General features: G+C 39.7%; 1 protein-coding gene across 2 annotated transcripts in view; it reads left to right on the plus strand.

Annotated features, from left to right (window-relative positions):
- The window catches only part of VWA8 (von Willebrand factor A domain containing 8), a 360,366-nt gene that overhangs the window by 102,230 nt on the left and 236,153 nt on the right, over positions 1-21,983 (plus strand). For both annotated transcript variants that reach the window (XM_059902829.1, XM_059902830.1), the window contains exons 13-14: positions 433-593; positions 4,797-4,910. In XM_059902829.1, coding sequence (XP_059758812.1) covers positions 433-593; positions 4,797-4,910 — 275 coding nt within the window. The remainder of the gene's footprint in view (positions 1-432; positions 594-4,796; positions 4,911-21,983) is intronic.

Below are 21,983 nucleotides of genomic sequence, written 5' to 3' on the forward strand. Positions count from 1 at the left end.
ATAAGCATCTCCTCCCAGTGAGTCTGTATGGCCTCTAATTCTTAAAAAGGAATCCATATATTTTGGCCCTTTCAGGAGTAAAGCCGATTGAGTTAAATTCCATTAAAGTTGGGTAGAAATTACTGCCATCATCTGTGTAGATACCAAGTGAACATTTTAAAAGAGGGGGAAAATGCTAAATAAAATAGAGAAAAAAAACAAAACAAAACAAAACCCGTACTATATTATGTGGCTGAGTAATAGGAAAAAAATTCAAATGACCAAGAAAAGCTTCTGAGTATCTTTCTCCTTGGATTGGAGAAGATGACTCCCCAGTTGTTGTATGGAATGTTATATTCAGAGAGAGGTGACTCTAAAGCTAAAGAAACTATCCTCCATGTCTTAAAAATTAATTCTGCATTTTCTTTGGTGGGTGTTGGGGATTGGTTTCAGGATATGACAGCGCGTGAGCTGCTGCAGCAGAGATACACGCTTCCAAATGGAGACACTGCCTGGCGGTCCTCACCCCTTGTAAATGCTGCTCTGGAAGGGAAGCTGGTCCTCTTGGATGGCATTCACAGAGTCAATGCGGGTACATTCGCTGTATTACAAAGGTCTGTATGAGTCACACACACAAAAACACACCTCGTAAGCAGCAGATGTGGAACTTTCTCAATCTTCTAATTTAAACTGGGTTACATAGTCCCTGAGGAATTTATAATTCTATATCCAAGTAGAACAGCAGATGTTTTTATTGTTGTAAGCACAGTAGAGTAAAACTTCAAATAATGAACATTTTGGGAAAAGCCACCGCCATAGCAAAATTCTGTGTGTAAGAGCTGAAAAAAGAAAACGTTTAAGTAGTAATTTTGAAACTTTATGTATGTTGATGGATATATGCAATAAGTCATACAGCTGAAGTTTCTGCAGTTTGTCAAAGCTTCACTGTTTACAAGCTCCTTTTCAATCCTAAATCTAAATTATTGGTGATACTGTTGGCATTTTTTTCTTTTTTGAGAGAGAAAATATAGTTCCTTATATAAAATGTGTAATAGCTCTTTGATTATATTTTCTATAGGCTAAAGTTCACTTTGTGTTTACAAATTTGAACATTTGTGTCACTGTTGTTTTCTTATTTCAGTGTAGGTGGGGCAAATATCCACACATTCCTAGTTAACTTCTCTTTAATGTTAAGACTTCATGTGTGACTTTCATGGAAAATATTCCCATCTTGTGTCACTTCGGGAGATTAATGATACCATTTTTGTTTGTTTGTTACATCTTGATTCTATCACTTGTAGACATTGTTTTTAACTTTTAAATCTAAATTTTAACTTATTGGGAAATTTCAAATAAGTAAAATAATCTAGTTCCCCAACTAACCATTCAAAAGTTTTTTGTCCTTGACAAGACGCAAAATACTGAGTGTAATTAAGGATTCTAAGAACACTACGTTAATCCCGATTCAATTTGAGAGCACTTAAAAGTAATAATAACAAACTTCCAGTGATTTACCATAAACATTCTATAGATTTACAGTATTTTTCTCTTCTAAACAGGCAAATGCAAACACAAACAAAATAATACCTACTGCCTCTTTTTACTGGCTATCTCTTGCCTGTTAGGCCAAGTAGTGGTAATAGCAGTAGCAGCTACCATTAATTGAGTACTCTCTCTACACCAGGCATTATGCTAAGCCAGTATTTCTCAGATTCGCAACCGTGGAATCTCCTTGCAGGAATGAGGCTTAAAAATTACTGATGCCTGGGCTCCACCTCCTCAAATTCTGATGTAACTGATCCAGGATGAGGCCTGGACATTGGCATTTTTAACTGCCTCCCAGTAGATTCTAATGTGCAGCTAAGATTGAGAACAACTATGTTCTCATATGTGAAGCATGTGCCTTACATTAGCTGTTCAATTTTCACAGCAATACTGTGAGGTTGGTATTATTGCCCTAGTTTTATAGAAGATAAAATTTAAATAGGCGGATTAGTTCTTCCCCTTCCCAGTCCATTCAACTAATAAGGTACAGGGCTGGGACTTGAACCCAGGTCTGAGTGACTCCACTGCCCATGCTCTTAACCTCTGCATTATGGAGTCTCTCCTCTCCTCAGTGCTCACCGAGCGGAGGTCTGTGGGACGACGGTACTGTGGGCATCAGGAAACTTTAGTGGTTGGTTTAAGACCTAGAACAGCAGGTTTCAACCTCTGCAACATCTGGAAGACAATGCTGTTTGTGCTGTGGATGGCTAGGTCCCATCATAGTTGGTATATGAAATAGGATTAATTATTTCATTGTAAAGATTTTAGATATTTTAAATCCTATAATTGCAAAGATAGAAATATTTTGATAATACTATGCCTTAAGGAGTTATGTTAGATTCAAGGGAATATGTACCAGCTGCCTTGTTCATTAATATTTACCTTATGGTTATCCTGAGTCAATCATTCAGCTGTTTCTTTTTTTTTTTTTTTTAGTTGTTTTACAATGTTGTGTTAGTTTTTATTTTTAACATCTTTATTAGAGTATAATTGCTTTACAATGGTATATTACTTTCTGCTTTATAACAAAGTGAATCAGCCATACATATACATATATCCCCATATCTCCTCCCTCTTGCGTCTCCCTCCCACCCTCCCTATCCCACCCCTCTAGGTGGTCACAAAGCACTGAGCTGATCTCCTTGTACTATGTGGCTGCTTCCCACTAGCTATCTATTTTACATTTGGTAGTGTATATATGTCCATGCACTCTCTCACTTCGTCCGAGCTTCCCCTTCCCCTTCCCCGTGTCCTCGAGTCCATTCTCTATGTCTGCGTCTTTATTCCTCTCTTGCCCTTAGGTTCTTCATAACCATTTTTTCTTTTTTTTAGATTCCATATATATGTGTTAGCATACGGTATTGGTTTTTCTCTTTCTGACTTACTTCACTCTGTATGACAGACTCTAGGTCCATCCACCTCACTACAAATAACTCAATTTCATTTCTTTTTTATGGCTGAGTAATATTCCATTGTATATATGTGACACATCTTCTTTATCCATTCATCTGTCAATGGACAGTTAGGTTGCTTCCATGTCCTGGCTATTGTAAATAGAGCTGCAATGAACATTGTGATACATGACTCTTTTTGGATTATAGTTTTCTCAGGGTATATGCCTAGTAGTGGGATTGCTGGGTCATATGGTAGTTCTATTTTTAGTTTTTTAAGGAACCTCCATACTGTTCTCCATAGTGGCTGTATCAATTTACATTCCCACCAACAGTGCAAGAGGATTCCCTTTTCTCCACACCCTCTCCAGCATTTCTTGTTTGTAGATTTTTTGATGATGGACATTCTGACTGGTGTGAGGTGATACCTCATTGTAGTTTTGATTTGCATTTCTCTAATTAGTGATGTTGAGCATCCTTTCATGTGTTTGTTGGCAATCTGTATTACCTTCTTTGGAGAAATGTCTATTTTGGTCTTCTGCCCATTTTTGGATTGGGTTGTTTGTTTTTTTGATATTGAACTGCGTGAGCTACTTGTAAATTTTGGAGATTAATCCTTTGTCAGTTGCTTCATTTGCAAATATTTTCTCCCATTCTGAGGGTTGTCTTTTCATCTTGGTTATGGTTTCCTTTGCTGTGCAAAAGCTTTTAAGTTTCATTAGGTCCCATTTGTTTATTTTTGTTTTTAGTTTCCATTTCTCTAGGAGGTGGGTCAAAAAGGATCTTGCTGTGATTTATATCATAGAGTGTTCTGCCTATGTTTTCCTCTACGAGGTTAATAGTGTCTGGCCTTACATTTAGGTCTTTAATCCATTTTGAGTTTATTTTTGTGTATGGTGTTGGGAAGTGTTCTAATTTCATTCTTTTACATGTAGCTGTCCAGTTTTCCCAGCAGCACTTATTGAAGAGGCTGTCTTTTCTCCATTGTATATTCTTGCCTCCTTTATCAAAGATAAGGTGACCATTTGTGCGTAGGTTTATCTCTGGGCTTTCTATCCTGTTCCATTGACCTATATTTCTGTTTTTGTGCCAGTACCATACTGTCTTGATTACTGTAGTTTTGTAGTATAGCCTGAAGTCCAGGAGCGTGATTCCTCCAGCTCCGTTTTTCTTTCTCAAGATTGCTTTGGCTATTTGGGGTCTTTTGTGTTTCCATGCAAATTGTGCAATTTTTTGTTATAGTTCTGTGAAAAATGCGACTGGTAGTTTGATAGGGATTGCATTGAATCTGTAGGTTGCTTTGGGTAGTATAGTCATTTTCACATGTTGATTCTTCCAATCGAAGAACATGGTATATCTCTCCATCTGTTTGTATCATCTTTAATTTCTTTCATCAGTGTCCTATAGTTTTCTGCATACAGGTCTTTTGTCTCCTTAGGTAGGTTTATTCCTAGGTATTTTATTCTTTTTGCTGCAATGGTAAATGGGAGTGTTTCCTTAATTTCTCTTTCAGATTTTTCATCATTAGTGTATAGGAATGCAAGATTTCTATGCATTAATTTTGCATCCTGCTACTTTACCAATCAGCTGTTTCTTTTCATTTCCTTCCTTCTTCCCCTTTCTAGCTCCTCCTCCTCCTCCTCCCTATTCACATCTAGTAACCATGACTGCTGTTCTCCAGGACAGACACCAACAGTTTTTGCCAAGTATAACAGCACTAGCCAACTTAAAATTTCAAAAGGTGCATTTAACAAAATTGCTAGACTCAATTGCCAGTAATAATACATATGACTAAAATATTAACTGACTGATGCTACCTCTAATAACTTCAATGTTCAAAACTGATTAATATATTTCCTGACCTTCCCCCTATCCCATTAGATTGATCCATGACCGAGAGCTAAGCCTCTATGATGGCTCTAGGCTGCTGAGAGAAGATCGGTATATGCGTTTAAAGGAGGAGCTACAAATGTCTGATGAGCAGCTACAGAAGAGGTAATTTGGGGTATACTACTCTTATTCTTACTGTCAAGTGTACCTTTTTAAAAATTATTCTTCTAAACCTAGGGTGAAGCCAAGATAACTTTGAACAGCTTAATAATTTGGTGTCCTAGACAAGATCATGTTTTGGCACTTTTTAATACTTGAGTTTGCTATCCAAGATGTACTCTGTACTTTCTGCCTTACTTTTACATAAGTGGTTAAACATTTTATAAGAGCATTAGTTTTAAGAAGATAATCCCTCTTCTGCTGTCCGGAGCAATTCAATTTTGGCCCCAAACTTAGTATCACTTCAGAAAAAACAAAAAGGGAGCCTCACAGGTAATTGGGCCTACCCTCCTAGGAAGTGATCAGTCATTGCTGCGGTTTGTCACCTGTTGCAAGATTACCCTTTGTGCCTTATTTTAACATTCCTTCCAGAGCTGTAACAACCAAATTCAATGTATGAGATTGGATTGGATCCTGGATCAGGAGATGAAATGAAAACAGCTATAAAAGATATTTTAGGACAATTGAGGAAGTGTAGATGATATTGAATTAATATTAATTTTCTTAGGTATCATAATGGTACTGTGTTTATGAAGGGGTTGACCTAAAACAAATAGACTTCCAGTTGTTTCTCCAGCAAAAATGCGTTTATTCAAGATCAACAAAGAACTGAAGTTTAGGATCTCTAACCATGGCAAGACATGTGCAAGTCCCTATGCAACAAGAAGAGGAGGAAGGACTCTTCTAAAAGGGAAAACGGAAGTCGGTAGAGCTATAGTGAACAAAGAATCCATTGGAGGAATTGAGAGTTCAGAGTGTAGTGGCTTTACATTGGCTGAGTCCTGACAGTCTCTCATTGGCTGAGCTCTTGCCAGGCAAGAAAAGGAAGTTTTTCTTCTTCCTGTTGGGCTCTGCCATTGTCACAGGGCGTGGGAGCTCCCTCTTCTGGCCTTCCAACTACTTAATTGAGGTTTCTGTCTAATGATTTTTTTGCAAAGGAGAATATTTCTATTCCTAGGAGCCGTATGCTGAAATATTTAAGGGAAAACATGGAAAGATGTCTACAATTTCTCCCTCAAATCTGAATGAGATCCTTTTGAGTAGAATAATCTTGGTTGTACGTTTTTCTCCTTCATCACTTTAAATATGTCCTGCCACTCCCTTCTGGCTTGCAGAGTTTCTGCTAAAAGATCAGCTGTTAACCTTATGGGGATTCCCTTGTGTGTTACTTTTTATATTTCCCTTGCTGCTTTTAATATTTTTTCTTTGTATTTAATTTTTGATAGTTTGATTAATATGTGTCTTGGCGTGTTCCTCCTTGGATTTATCCTATATGGGACTTTCTGTGCTTCCTGGACTTGATTAACTATTTCCTTTCCCATATTAGGGAAGTTTTCAACTATAATCTCTTCAAATATTTTCTCAGTCCCTTTCTTTTTCTCTTCTTCTTCTGGGACCCCTATAATTCGAATGTTGGTGTGTTTAATATTGTCCCAGAGGTCTCTGAGACTGTCCTCAATTCTTTTCATTCTTTTTTCTTTTTTCTGCTCTGCAGTAGTTATTTCCACTATTTTATCTTCCAGGTCACTTATCCGTTCTTCTGCCTCAGTTATTCTGCTATTGATCCCTTCTAGAGAATTTTTAATTTCATTTATTGTGTTGTTCATCATTGTTTGTTTGCTCTTTAGTTCTTCTAGGTCCTTGTTAAATGTTTCTTGTATTTTCTCCGTTCTATTTCCTAGATTTTGGATCATCTTTACTATCATTATTCTGAATTCTTTTTCAGGTAGACTGCCTATTTCCTCTTCATTTATTAGGTCTGGTGGGTTTTTACCTTGCTCCTTCATCTGCTGTATGTTTCTCTGTCTTCTCATTTTGCTTAACTTACTGTGTTTAGGGTCTCCTTTTCACAGGCTGCAGGTTCATAGTTCCCGTTGTTTTTGGTGTCTGCCCCCAGTGGCTAATGTTGGTTCAGTGGGTTGTGTAGGCTTCCTGGTGGAGGGGACTAGTGCCTGTGCTCTGGTGGATGAGGCTGGATCTTGTCTTTCTCTTGGGCAGATCCACGTCTGGTGGTGTGTTTTGGGGTGTCTGTGACCTTATTATGATTTTAGGCAACCTCTCTGCTAATGGATGGGCTTGTGTTCCTGTCTTGCTAGTTGTTTGGCATAGTGTGTCCAGCACTGGAGCTTGCTGGTCATTGAGTGGAGCTGGGTCTTGGCATTGAGATGGAGATCTCTGGGAGATTTTCACCGTTTGATATTACGTGGAGCTGGGAGGCCTCTTGTGGACCAGTGTCCTGACTTGGCTCTCCCATCTCAGAGGCACAGCTGTGATGCCTGGCTGGAGCACCAAGAGCCTGTCATCTACACGGCTCAGAATAAAAGGGAGAAAAAAAAGAAAGAAGGAAAGAAAGAAGATAAAATAAAATAAAATAAAGTTATTAAAATAAAAAATAATTATTAAGAAAAAAAATTTTTTTAAGTAATAAAAGAAAAGAAAAATATCGGACAGACAGAACCCTAGGACAAATGGTAAAAGCAAAGCTATACAGACAAAAATCACACACAGAAGCATACACATACACACTCACAAAAAGAGAAAAAGGGAAATATATATATATATCGTTGCTCCCAAACTCCACCTCCTCAATTTGGGATGATTTGTTGTCTATTCAGGTATTCCACAGATACAGGGTACATCAGATTGATTGTGGAGATTTAATCCGCTGCTCCTGAGGCTGCTGGGAGAAATTTCCCTTTCTCTTCTTTGTTCGCACAGCTCCTGGGGTTCAGCTTTGGATCTGGCCCCGCCTCTGTGTGTAGGTCACCTGAGGGCGTCTGTTCTTCGCTCAGACAGGACGGCGTTAAAGGAGCAACTGATTCGGGGGCTCTGGCTCACTCAGGCCGGGGGGAGGGAGAGGTACGGATGTGGGGCGAGCCTGCCTTGGCAGAGGCTGGCGTGACGTTGCAGCAGCCTGAGGCGCGCAGTGCATTCTCCCGGGGAAGTTGTCCCTGGATCACGGGAGCCTGGCAGTGGTGGGCTGCACATGCTCCCAGGAGTGGAGGTGTGGATAGTGACCTGTGCTTGCACACAGGCTTCTTGGTGGCTGCAGCAGCAGCCTTAGCGTCTCATGCCCATCTCTGGGGTCCATGCTGATAGCTGCGGCTCGCACCCGTCTCTGGAGCTCCTTTAAGCGGCGCTCTTAATCCCCTCTCCTCGCGCACCAGGAAACAAAGAGGCAAGAAAAAGTCTCTTCCCTCTTCGGCAGCTCCAGACTTTTTTCTGGACTCCCTCCCGGCTAGCCGTGGCGCACTAGCCCCTTCAGGCTGTGTTCACGCCGCCAACCCCAGTCCTCTCCCTGGGATCCGACCTCCGAAGCCCGAGCCTCGGCTCCCAGCCCCGCCCGCCCCGGCGGGTAAGCAGACAAGCCTCTCGGGCTGGTGAGTGCTGGTCAGCACCGATCCTCTGTGCGGGAATCTCTCCGCTTTGCCCTCCGCACCCCTGTGGCTACGCTCTCCTCCGTGGCTCCGAAGCTTCCCCCCTCCGCCACCCACAGTCTCTGCCCACGAAGGGACTTCCTAGTGTGTGGAAACCTTTCCTCCTTCACAGCTCCCTCCCACTGGTGCAGGTCCCATCCCCATTCTTTTGTCTCTGTATTTTCTTTTTTCTTTTGCTCTACCCAGGTACGTGGGGAGTTTCTTGCCTTTTGGGATGTCTGAGGTCTTCTGACAGTGTTCAGTAGGTGTTCTGTAGGAGTTGTTCCACATGTAAATGTATTTCTGATATATTTGTGGGGAGGAAGGTGATCTCCTCGTCTTAATCTTCCGCCCTCTTGAAGCCCGACCCCCATTCTTTTTTATGGCAGAGTATTATTCTGTTTCATATATATATATATGTATATATATATATATGTGTGTATATATATATATATACACACATATATATATACACACAAACCACATCTTCTTTATCCATTTATTTGTTGATGGGCACTTAGGTTGTTTTCATATGGTGGCTATTGTAACTAATGTTCCTATGAACATTGAGGTGCATGTATCTTTTCAAATTAGTATTTTCATTTTCTTTAGCTATATACCCAGGAGTGGAATTACTAGATCATATGGTAGTTCAATTTTTAGTTTTTTCTGAGGAACCTCCATACAGTTTTCCATAGTGGTTGCACCAATTTACATTCCACCAACAGTGTACTAGGGTTCCCTTTTCTCCACATCCTCACCAACATTTGTTGTTTGTGGTCTTTTTGATGCTGGCCATTCAGATAGGTGTGAGGGGATATCTCATTGTGCTTCTGATTTTTGTTTCTCTAATGATTAGCAATGTTGAGCAACCTTTTCATGTGCCTTTTGGCCATCTGTAAGCCTTTTTGGAAAAATGTTTATTCAGGTCTTCTCCCATTTTTCAATCGGGCTGTTTGGTTTTTTCTTGGTATTGAGTTGTATGAACTGTTTGTGTATGTTCGATACTAATGCCTTATCAGACATATCATTTGCAAATATCTTCTCTCATTCCACAGGTTGCCTTTTGGTTTTGTTAATGTTTCTTGTTGGTTTGTCATAAGCGGCCTTTATTATGTTGAGATATATTCACTCTATACCAACTTTTTTTTTTTTTTTTTTTTTATGGCTGTGTTGTGTCTTCGTTTCTGTGCGAGGGCTTTCTCTAGTTGTGGCAAGCGGGGGCCACTCTTCATTGCGGTGCGTGGGCCTCTCACTATCGCGGCCTCTCTTGTTGCGGAGCACAGGCTCCAGACACGCAGGCTCAGTAATTGTGGCTCATGGGCCCAGCTGCTCCGCGGCATATGGGATCTTCCCAGACCAGGGCTTGAACCCGTGTCCCCTGCATTGGCAGGCAGATTTTTAACCACTGCACCACCAGGGAAGCCCACTCTATACCGACTTTGATGAGAGTTTTTATCATGCATGGATATTGAATTTTGTCAAGTGCTTTTTCTGCATCTATTAAGATGATCATGTGATTTCTAACCTTACTTTTCTTGATGTAGTATATCATGTTGATTGATTTGTGGATATTGAATCATCCTTGCATTCCTGGAATAAATTCCACTTGATAATGGTGTATGATTCTTTTTATATATTGTTGAATTTGCTTTGGCATTATTTTGTTGAGAATTTTTGCATCTATATTCATCAGAGATACTAGCCTGTAAGTTTCTTTTTTCTACTGTCTTTGTTTGGTTTTGGTATAAGGGTAATGGTTGCCTTGTAGAACAAATTTGAGAGTGTTCCCTTCTCTTTAATTTTTTGTAATAATTAGAGAAGGATAGGTATTAGCTCTTCTTTATGTGTTTGGTAGAATCCCCTGTGAAGCCATCTGATCCTGGACTTCTGTTTGCTTGGCAGTTTTTTGGTTACTAATTCAATTTCACTACTAGTGATTTGTCTGTTCAGATTGTCTATTTCTTCCCGATTCATTCTGGGAAGATTCTTTACGTCTAGAAATTTATCATTTCTTCTAGGTTATCTAATTTTTTGTCATTTAACTGTTCATAGTATTCTCATGATTTTTTTTTTAATCTCTGCGACATTGGTTGTAACTTCTCTTTCATTACTTATTTTGTTTATTTGGGTCCTCTTTTTGTTTTCTTGATGAGCCTGGCTAAAGGCTTACAATTTTATCATTAAAAAAAAAAAAAAGACAGCACTTGGTTTCATTGATGTTTTCCATTGTTTTTTTGGTCTCTATTTTACTTTTTTCTCTCCGATTTTTATTTTTCTTTTTCTTCTACTGACTTTGGGTTTTGTTTGTTCTTCTTCTTCTAATTCCTTTAGATGGTAGCTTAGCTTTGAGAATTTTCTTGTTTCTTGAGGTAGGCCTGTATTGCTATAAACTTCCCTTTTAGAACTGCTTTTGCTACCTCACGTAGATTTTGGTAAGTTATGTTTTTATTTTCAGCTTGTCTTGAGATATTTTCTGATTTTCTCTTTAATTTCTCCATTGATCCATCAGTATTTTAGTAGCATGTTGTTTAGTATCCATGTGTTTGTGTTTTTCCCATTTCTCTCCCTATAATTGATTCTAGTTTCATACCACTGTGGTTGGAAAAGATGCTTGATATAATAGTTTCTATACTCTTAAATTTGTAGAGACTTGTTTTGTGGCTTAGAATGTGATCTGTGCTGGAGAACATTACATGTGTACTTGAAAAGAATGCATATTCTGCTGTTTTTGTGTGGAATGTTCTATATATATCTGTTAAGTCCCATCTAGTCTAATGTATTTTAAACCACTGTTGGCTTATTGATTTTCTGTTGGGATTATCTGTCCATTGATGTAAGTAGGATGTTAAAGTCCCTTACTATTATTGTATCATTGTCCATTTCTCCTTTTATGTCTGTTAATATTTGCTTTATATATTTAGGTGCTCCTATATTAGGTGCATATATGTTAACGAATGTTATATCCTCTTCTTGTATTGCTCCCTTTATCATTATATAATGCCCTTCTCTGCTTTTGTTATAGACTTTGTTTTATTTTTAATTTTTTTTAGATAACGGTGCTCATAGATGAGCTTGCATTCTTTTTTTCTTTCCTATATTTTCTTAGTTTTTTTTTTTTTTTCTTTTGCCATGCCAAGCAGCATACAGGAACTTAGTTTGCCAACCAGGGATTAAACCATGCCCCCTGCAGTGGAAGTGTGGAGCCCTAACCACTGGACCACCAGGGAATTCCTAGACTGTTTTAAAGTCTACTTTGTCTGATATGAGTATTGCTACCCCAGCATTCTTGTCATTTCCATTTGCATGAAATATCTTTTTCTATCCCCCTTTTTTTTTTTTTTTAAATTTTGTGGGAGTATAGTTGCTTTACAATGTTGTGTTAATTTCTACTGTACAGCAAAGAGAATCAGTTATACGTACAAATATATCCCTTCTTTTTTGGATTTTCTTCCTATTTAGGTCACCACAGAGCATTGAGCAGAGTTCCCTGAGCTATACAGTAGGTTCTCATTAGTTATCTATTTTATACATAGTATCAATAGTGTATTTATGTCAATCCCAATCTCCCAATTTATCCCACCCCCCCTTCCCCCCCTTGGCATCCATACGTTTGTTCTCTATGTCTGTGTCTCTATTTCTGCTTTGCCAATAAGATCATCTATACCATTTTTCTAGATTACACATATATGCATTAATATACAATATTTATTTTTCTCTTTCTGACTTACATCACTCTGTATGACATGCAAATCAAAACTACAATGAGGTATCACCTCACACCAGTCAGAATGGCCGTCATCAAAAAATCTACAAACAATAAATGCTGGACAAGGTGTGGAGAAAAGGGAACCCTCTTGCACTGTTGGTGGGAATGAAAATTGATACAGCCACTATGGAGAACAGTATGGAGGTTCCTTAAAAAACTAAAAATAGAACTACCGTACGACCCAGCAATCCCACTACTGGGCATATACTCTGAAAAAACCATAATTCAAAAAGATTCATGTACCACAATGTTCATTGAAGCTCTATTTACAATAGCCAGGTCATGGAAGCAACATAAGTGTCTATCGACAGATGAATGGATAAAGAAGATGGGGCACATATATACAATGGAATATTACTCAGCCATAAAAAGAAACGAAATTGAGTTATTTGTAGTGAGGTGGATGGACCTAGAGTCTGTCACACAGAGTGAAGTAAGTCAGAAAGAGAAAAACAAATACTGTATGCTAACACATATATATGGAATCTAAAAAAAAAAAAAAAGGTTATGAAGAACCTAGGGGCAGGACAGGAATAAAGATGCAGATATAGAGAATGGACTTGAGGACTTTAGGACATGGGGAGGGGGAAGGGTAAGCTGGGATGAAGTGAGAGAGTGGCATGGACATATATACACTACCAAATGTAAAATCGATAGCTAGTGGGAAGCAGCCACATAGCACAGGGAGATCAGCTCAGTGCTTTGTGACCACCTAGAGGGGTGGGATAGGGAGGATGGGTGGGAAACACATTTGGGAGGAGATATGGGGATATATGTATATGTGTAGCTGATTCACTTTGTTATAAAGCAGTAACTAACACACCATTTTAAAGCAATTATACTCCAATAAAGATGTTAAAAAAAAAAACTACAACGAGGTATCACCTCACACCAGTCAGAATAGCCATCATTAAAAAAATCTACAAACAATAAATGCTAGAGAGGGTGTGGAGAAAAGGGAACCCTCTTGCACTGTTGGTGGGAATGTAAATTGATACAGCCACTATGGAGAACAGTAGGGAGGTTCCTTAAAAAACTAAAAATAGAACTATCATATGACCCAGCAATCCCACTACTGGGCATATACCCAGAGAAAACCATAATTCAAAAAGACACATGCACCCCAATGTTCATTGCAGCATTATTTACAATAGCCAGGACATGGAACAACCTAAATGTCCATCCACAGAGGAATGGATAAAGGAGATGTGGTACATATATACAATGGAATATTACTCAGCCATAAAAAGGAATGAAATTGGGTCATTTGTAGAGACATGGATGGACTTAGAGATCATCCCCTCACTTTCAAGTCTGTATGTTTCTTTACCTCTGAAGTGAGTCTTTTGTAGGCGCAAATAGATCCATCTTGGGTTTTTTTGGTTTTTTTTAAAATCTAATCAGCCACCGGTGTCTTTTAAAGTGATTGTTGGTAGTTATGTACTTATTACCATTTTGTTACTTGTTTTCTGGTTATTTATATAGTTCTTCACTGTTCTTTTCTTCTTCTTTTAGTTTCTCATCTTGTGGTTTGATGATTTTCTTTAGTGGCATGCTTTTTTTCTTCCTCTGTAGTTTTTGTGTATCTATTGCAGTTTTTGATTTGTGGTTACCATAGGCTTCATAAATGTTGACGTATATCTTCTGGTTTTAAACTGATAGTCAATCAAGTTCAAATACATTCCAAAAGATCTACATTTTTTAATTCCCCTCCTCTATGTTTCGTGTTTTGGATGTCATATTTTATATCTTCATGTTTGTCGCTTCACTGTTTATTGTAGTTATAATTGATTTTATAGTTTTTTGTCTTTTAATCTTCATACTAGTTTATTTAAGTGATTGATCCACAGCCTTTACTATATATTTGCTTTTACTACTGGGACTTTTCCTTTCCTATAAATTCTTGCTTTTTGTTGCCTTTTCTTTTCCACCTACAGAAAATCCTTTACAGTTTCTGTTAGGGTTGGTTAATACTGATGAACTGTTTTAGTTTTTGCTTGTCTTAGAAATTCTTTGTCTCTCCTTCAATTCTAAATAATAATCTTGCTGGGTAGAGTATCCTAGGGTGTAGGTTGTGCCCTTTCAGTACTTTAAATATAACATGCCACTCCCTTCTTTTTTTTTCTTTTAACATCTTTATTGGAGTATAATTGCTTTACAATGTTGTGTTACTTTCTACTGTATAACAAAGTGAATCAGCTATTCATATACATATATACCCATATCCCCTCCCTCTTGTGTTTCCCTCCCACCCTCCCTATCCCACCCATCTAGGTGGTCACAAAGTACTGAGCTGATCTCCCTGTGCTATGTGGCTACTTCTGACTAACTATCGATTTTACATTTGGTAGTGTATATAAGTCCATGCCACTCTCTCACTTCGTCCCAGCTTACCCTTCCCCCTCCTCATGGCCTCAAATCCATTCTCTACATCTGCGTCTTTATTCCTGTCCTGCCCCTAGGTTCATCACAACCTTTTTTATTTTTAGATTCCATGTATGTGTGTTAGCATACGGTATTTGTTTTTCTCTTTCTAACTTACTTCACTCTGCATGACAGTCTCTGGGCCCCTCCATCTCACTACAAATAACTCAGTTTCATTTCTTTTTATGGCTGAGTAATATTCCATTGTATATATGTGCCCCATCTTCTTTATCCATTCATCTGTCGATGGACACTTAGGTTGCTTCCATGTCCTGGCTATTGTAAGTAGAGCTGCAATGAACATTGTGGTACATGACTCGTTTTGGATTATAGTTTTCTCAGGGTGTATGCCCTGTAGTGGGATTGCTGGGTCGTACAGTAGTTCTATTTTTAGTTTTTTAAGGAACGTCCATACTGTTCTCCATAGTGGCTGTATCAATTTACATTCCCGCCAACAGTGCAAGAGGGTTCCCTTTTCTCCACACCCTCTCCAGCATTTATTGTTTGTAGATTTTTTTGATGATGGCCATTCTGACTGGTGTGAGGTGATACCTCATTGTAGTTTTGATTTTCATTTCTCTAATGATTAGTGATGTTGAGCATCCTTTCTTGTGTTTCTTGGCAATCTGTATATCTTCTTCGGAGAAATGTCTATTTAGATCTTCTGCCCATTTTTGGATTGGGTTGTTTGTTTTTTTGATATTGAGCTGCATGAGCTGCTTGTAAATTTTGGAGATTAATCCTTTGTCAGTTTCTTCATTTGCAAATATTTTCTCCCATTCTGAGGGTTGTCTTTTCATCTTGGTTATGGCTTCCTTTGCTGTGCAAAAGCTTTTAAGTTTCATTAGGTCCCATTTATTTATTTTTGTTTTTATTTCCATTTCTCTAGGAGGTGGGTCAAAAAGGATCTTGCTGTGATTTATATCATAGAGTGTTCTGCCTATGTTTTCCTCTACGAGGTTAATAGTGTCTGGCCTTATATTTAGGTCTTTAATCCATTTTGAGTTTATTTTTGTGTATGGTGTTAGGGAGTGTTCTAATTTCATTCTTTTACATGTAGCTGTCCAGTTTTCCCAGCAGCACTTATTGAAGAGACTGTCTTTTCTCCATTATATATTCTTTCCTCCTTTATCAAAGATAAGGTGACCATATGTGTGTGGGTTTATCTCTGGGCTTTCCATCCTGTTCCATTGATCTATAGTTCTGTTTTTGTGCCATCACCATACTGTCTTGATTACTGTAGCTTTGTAGTATAGTCTGAATTCCAGGAACCTGATTCCTCCAGCTGCATTTTTCTTTCTCAAGATTGCTTTGGCTATTCGGGGTCTTTTGTGTTTCCATACAAGTTGTGCAATTTTTTGTTCTAGTTCTGTGAAAAATGCGACTGGTAGTTTGATAGGGATTGCATTGAATCTGTAGATTGCTTTGGGTAGTATAGTCATTTTCACAATGTTGATTCTTCCAATCCAAGAACATGGTGTGTCTCTCCATCTGTTTGTGTCATCTTTGATTTCTTTCATCAGTGTCATAGTTTTCTGAGTACAGGTCTTTTGTCTTGTTAGGTAGGTTTATTCCTAGGTATTTTATTCTTTTTTTTGCAGTGGTAAATGGGAGTGTTTCCTTAATTTCTCTTTCAGATTTTTCATCATTAGTGTATAGTAATGCAGGACATTTCTGTGCATTAATTTTGTATCCTGCTACTTTACCAAATTCATTGATTAGCTGTAGTAGTTTTCTGGTAGCATCTTTAGGATTCTCTATGTATAGTATCATGTTATCTGTAAACTGTGGCAGCTTTACTTCTTGTTTTCTGGTTTGGATTCCTTTTATTTCTTTTTCTTCTCGGATTGTTGTGGCTAAAACTTCCAAAACTATGTTGAATGATAGTGGTGAGAGTGGGCAACCTTGTCTTGTTCCTGATCTTAGGGGAAATGGTTTCAGTTTTTCACTATTGAGAATGATGTTGGCTGTGGGATTGTCATGTATGGCCTTTATTATGTTGAGGTTTCTGCCCAGACAGGATGGGGTTAAAGGAGCTGCTGATTAGGGTGTTCTGGCTCACTCAGGCCTGGGGGAGGAAGGAGTACGGAATGCGGGGCAAGCCTGGTATGCGGGGCAAGCGTGCGGTGGCAGAGGCCGGCATGAGTTGCAACAGCCTGAGGCACGATGCGACATGATGTTGCAACAGCCTGAGGCACCATGCGTTCTCCCGGGGAAGTTGTCCCTGGATCACGGAACCCTGGCAGTGATGGGCTGCACAGGTTCCCGGGCGGGGAGGTGTGGATAGTGACCTGTGCTTGCACACAGGCTTCTTGGTGGCTGCAGCAGCAGCATTAGGTCTCATACCCGTCTCTGGTGTCTGTGCTGATAGCCATGGCTTGCTCCCGTCTCTGGCGGTCGTTTTGGCGGTGCTCTGAATCCCCTCTTCTCCCGCACCCCGAAACAATGGTCTCTTGCCTCTTAGGCAGGTGCAGACTTTTTCCCAGACTCCTTCCCTGCTTGCTGTGGGGCACTAGCCTCCTTCAGTCTGTGTGCACGCCGCCAACCCCAGTCCTCTCCCTGGGATCTGACCTCTGAAGCCCGAGCCTCAGCTCCCAACCCACACCCGTCCCGGCGGGTGAGCAGACAAGCCTCTCGGGCTGGTGAGTGCTGGTCAGCACTGATCCTCTGTGCGGGAATCTCTCTGCTTTGCCCTCCGCACCCCTGTTGCTGCGCTCTCCTCCGTGGCTCTGAAGCTTCCCCCCTCCACCACCCACAGTCTCCACTGGCGAAGGGGCTTCCTAGTGTGTGGAGACCTTTCCTCCTTCACAGCTCCCTCCCAGTGGTGCAGGTCCCATCCCTATTCTTTTGTCACTGTTTTTCTTTTTTCTTTTGCTCTACCCAGGTACGTGGGGAGTTTCTTGCCTTTTGGGAGGTCTGACGTCTTCTGCCAGCGTTCAGTAGGTGTTCTGTAGGTGCTGTTCCACATGTAGATGTAATTCTGATGTAATTGTGGGGAGGAAGGTGATCTCCAAGTCTTACTCCTCTGCCATCTTGAAGGTCTCTCCCGCCACTCCCTTCTTGTCTGCAAAGTTTTTACAGAAAAATCACGTGATAGCCTTACAGGGGTTCCCTTATATGTGACTCTTTTTCTCTTGCTGAGTTAGAATTCTGTCTTTAACTTTTGCCATTTTAATTATGATATGTCTGGATGTAAGTCTTTTGGGGTTCATCTTGTTTGGGACTCTCTGGGCTTCCTATACCTGGATGTCTGTTTCCTTCTTCAGGTTCAGGAATTTTTCAGCCATAATTTTATCAAATACATTTTTGACCCTTTTCTCTCTCTTCTTCTTCTGGATCACCTATAATATGGATATTAGTATAGTTGATGTTGTCCAAGAGGTCCCTTAAACTATTCTTATTTAAATTTTTTTTTTCTTTTTGCTTCTCTGATTGGGTGATTTCCATTATTCTGTCTTTAAGATCACTTATGCATTCTTCTGTATCACAGAGTCTGCCATTAATTCCTTCTAGTGTATTTTTCATTTCAGTTATTGCATTCTTCAGCTCTGACTGGTTCTTTTTTATATTTTCTAATTCCTTACTAAAATTATTACTGTGTTCATCTATTCTTTTGCTTAGTTCAGTTAGCATTCTTATTGCTAATGCTTTGAACTCTTTATCTGGTAAATTTTTAATTTCTGGTTCATTAGTTGTTTTTTCAGGTTTTTTTTCCTTATTATTTCATTTGGTACAAATTCCTCTTTCTTCTCATTTTACTTAACTTTCTCTGTCACTATGAAATTAGGTAAAACAGTTACCTATCCCATTCTTGAAGTGGTGCCCTTGTGTGGGAGCATCCCTATGCAGTTCCCAGTGGATTTGGTGGGAGAGGTGAATATGAAGTGAGCGTGGGTCACATCTTTTCCTAGGCTGTGCTGGCAGCCATCACCTTTTTAGGTGATGGGGCTGGAGATGGAGGGGCTAGAGCCAGAGCCAGGTGTGGCCCAGGACTTCTCCTATTCTATGTGGCTGTCAGTGCCCTACTGGAGTCAGGGTTGGGTCCCAAGTTGCTGGAGCAGAAGCCCTGAGGGTCTGGTCTGAGCTCGCTCCATTCCCTCTAAGTGTGCTCCCTCCCCCACTCCCAGCAACAGCATCTTTGCCCTAGAGAGGAGCAGCGCTGGAGCAAGAGGGCGCAGAGCATACACTTGGCTTGGGCTGGGATGTGGGCTGGGGAGGTCCCAGCACACCAGTCAGATCTTTAGACTGCTCCTGATTTGGCATCTCCACAAACACCAATAATGGCCACCCTCACCCCAGTCAGATGTTGTGCTGGATCTGAGCCAGCTCCATCCCCCACAGCTAAGCACTCTGCTCTGCAAAGGCAGGCTTCTCCCTAGTGTGGAGCTAGAGCTAGAGGGGCTGGAGCGGGTGCTTAGTGCTGGCTGGGATGGGCTCTGGGCTGGTCTCTGGAAACCAACTAGAATCCCAGGCAGTCTCAATCTGCTTCCTCCACCTTGTTTCCGGGAGTAAGCAAGTGAGTTTGCCTTCTTCACAAGCAGAGTCTAGCTTTCTTAGAGCCCTCCTGTAAGTCCCACTGGTTTGCAAGCCAGCTAGGTGGACTTGTCTTCCCGGAGTCAGACCCCAGGACTGAGGTGCCTAATATATGTTTCGAACTGCTCACTCCCCAGGGAGGATCTCTGAGCCTGTGTAATCCCCCTCCTCTTCTGTGTCCCCTCTCAGGGGCATAGGTCCCAACCTGATCGCTTCTCTTCCCTTCCTACCCAACTCTGTGTGGATCTTTCCCTTGGTGGTACAAGAGTCTTTCTGCCAGTCTCCAGTTTGTTTTCAGTGAGAATTGCTCCACCTGTAGATGTATTTTTGATGTGTTTGTGGGGGAGGTGATCTCAGCTTCCTCCTACTCTGCCACCTTGATCTCCTCTCCCCAACCTTATTTTTTGTGTATCACTTTTTCATCCCAGACATTTCTTCTGTTTAAATCTTGTCTTGGCACATTCAGGCACATCAGGTATTCTATCAATTTCATCTTCTGTCCATTTCATCTTTCTCCATGGTATGTTCTCACTAGCCCTAATGTGGATTTGTTGCTCTCCATATGTGTAGCGTACATGTCACCCTAGATCTCTCCCCACTACCAGTCCCCCATTTCCTCTGGTCTCTCTTTCTGCAATTTTCATCAGTTAGATGTTGAACCTCCTGGACTGAACTTCTTTTTTCTCTTACGTTCTATCAATTTGTCAGGACTTTATTGACTTTTCAGAGGTGAGATGTCTAAAAATGGATTCTCCTCTCTGTCTGAAATATCTCTCCCAGTTGAAAGCCTAATTGCTTTCCTTATCAGCACTCCGCCTTTTTTTTAACCTGAGAAACACTATTTTCTTATGATGGTAAACAGTTTTTCTCTATTTTATTGTTATACACAGTCATATTGCAGAATCTGCCTCATTCCGATGATGTGGATTGTTAGTAAATTTCTTTACCTTTTCCTGGTTAACCTTGCTTTAATTTTGTTGCCCATTTTTGTCTTTCTGAGAATAAATATGTGATCTTTTAGGGTTGAAAAGGTTAGATTCTTCCTTTAAACCACTTGACTATGTCTTTCAAGGCTGTGTTCATTGGGTAGAGAGCAGGCAGCTTGACTAAAAGGACATAGCATAGCATAAAAGTGGGAAATTTGTACCCTGTGAGAAAATTAATTTTTTTCATGAGTTGTTCTTATAAATTATACGACCCATTACCTAGCTGAGCTGATCCTGTATTGTGTCCATATCTAATATGTCACTCTTGGCATTAGTATTTAAAGTATAAATTAGAAACTCATAACCCAAGTCTTCTATCCTTTTATTCTGTACCTAAGCACAGAACTGAAGTTCAGCAAAGTGATTATTATTTGTCTTCGTCTTTAAGTAAACTCAGCTATTAATGCTTTGTTTCTTTGTCGGGAATTTTGAGATAGAAAAAAGGTCAAAGGTAGAATGAAAGGAAATCAGATTTAAGCTTCTTTGCCTCTAGACCCAGTTTGATAAATTTAGATACCTTTTGGCTTTCAGATAGGAACACTTTTCATATTTGTTTTTGGCAGGAATCCTGTAGCTACAAGTAAGAGCAACAAAAGAAAAACTTTAAATTCTTGCAAAAAGAATTTTGGGGTATCTCACATGTTCAAAGGAAGGGAAAGGATGCACTTGGGCCTCAGGAAATAACTGGAACCTAGGACTTTAATGTTGTCCAGACTCTGTTTTGCTCTATACTTCATCTCTTTGTTTCGAGTGTCACAATACCTGATACATAGTAGGTCACTTAGTAAATGTTTTTGAAAAATGAATAAATCTTAACCTAGAATAAATTCTAGAAAACTCAAGGTAAAGTAATTCTATTAATCCAGTTTTAGATAACTTTCTGAGCTAGCAATGTTTCCTTTTATGAACCTACTAATTAGGAATACTTTGGCTTTTAATGAAAAATCTGATAACATGGGGTCTCATAATTAACATCTACTAGCAGTGAGCTCCCCAGCCTTTCAGCTTCATAGTATGAAACCCAGTTTCTATACAATTATATTTGACTCCTTTGCTTACCTTCATTGGGGTCTAATCCTTCACCAAGATCATATACCTTGATCGTTTCCTTAGTATTCTTTGCAGGTAATGACATAGCTAATGTTCCCTTAGAAATAGCTTAAGAAATGTTAGAGACTTTCCTTCTTCTGTTGCAAGATGCCAGGAATACTGTGGACGTGGTCGTTAGAAATAACATGATGGCCACGCACACCAGACACCATGCCTGCATTTCTCACAGGAAATAAGGACCGAAATAGAACTACTTCCTTTGATGAGAAAACTTCTTTGGGGAAAGGGGGAGTACAATACTATAGGCTGCTAAATGTGTCCCTTCCTGCTGTTGGTCAGAGCCTAGATGAGGGGGGTGAGAGTTTCTGTGAATTACTAATAGTTTATTTTACCAAAAATAAGGCTTCTGGTTATCTCAGGGAAGAAATAAAGATTAGGGGCCTAGTCTCAGTTGTCATTATATATGCTCTAATGTTTTTGCATTTTTATTGAATATTTTTATTGATTGTGATTAAACATTGAAGACAGTTTATAATCTCCCAGTTTTTATTAATCAGTTGTGAACTGTAGGTGGACATTGGGCACAATCCTCAATCCGTTACATTCCCTGGACCCTTTTACTCTTACTCATGTTTGACGATAGTTAGGATTTGAGCATTCGAGGTAGGTACTCTCCTACCTCCCCCAGAAACCTCAGGATCTCTTTGCTAGAACATTTGGCTGTATAAATTTTTAACAAAATTCAAGGTAGATCTAGGATTTTATGCCCAAGTCTTTGTGTTTGATTTCAAAACAAAGCGTTGTATGCAAATTCTGATTTTGAAAAATAATCCTAAACATT

This window comes from Balaenoptera ricei, chromosome 18, assembly GCF_028023285.1.
Source record: "Balaenoptera ricei isolate mBalRic1 chromosome 18, mBalRic1.hap2, whole genome shotgun sequence".
NCBI lineage: Eukaryota > Metazoa > Chordata > Mammalia > Artiodactyla > Balaenopteridae > Balaenoptera > Balaenoptera ricei.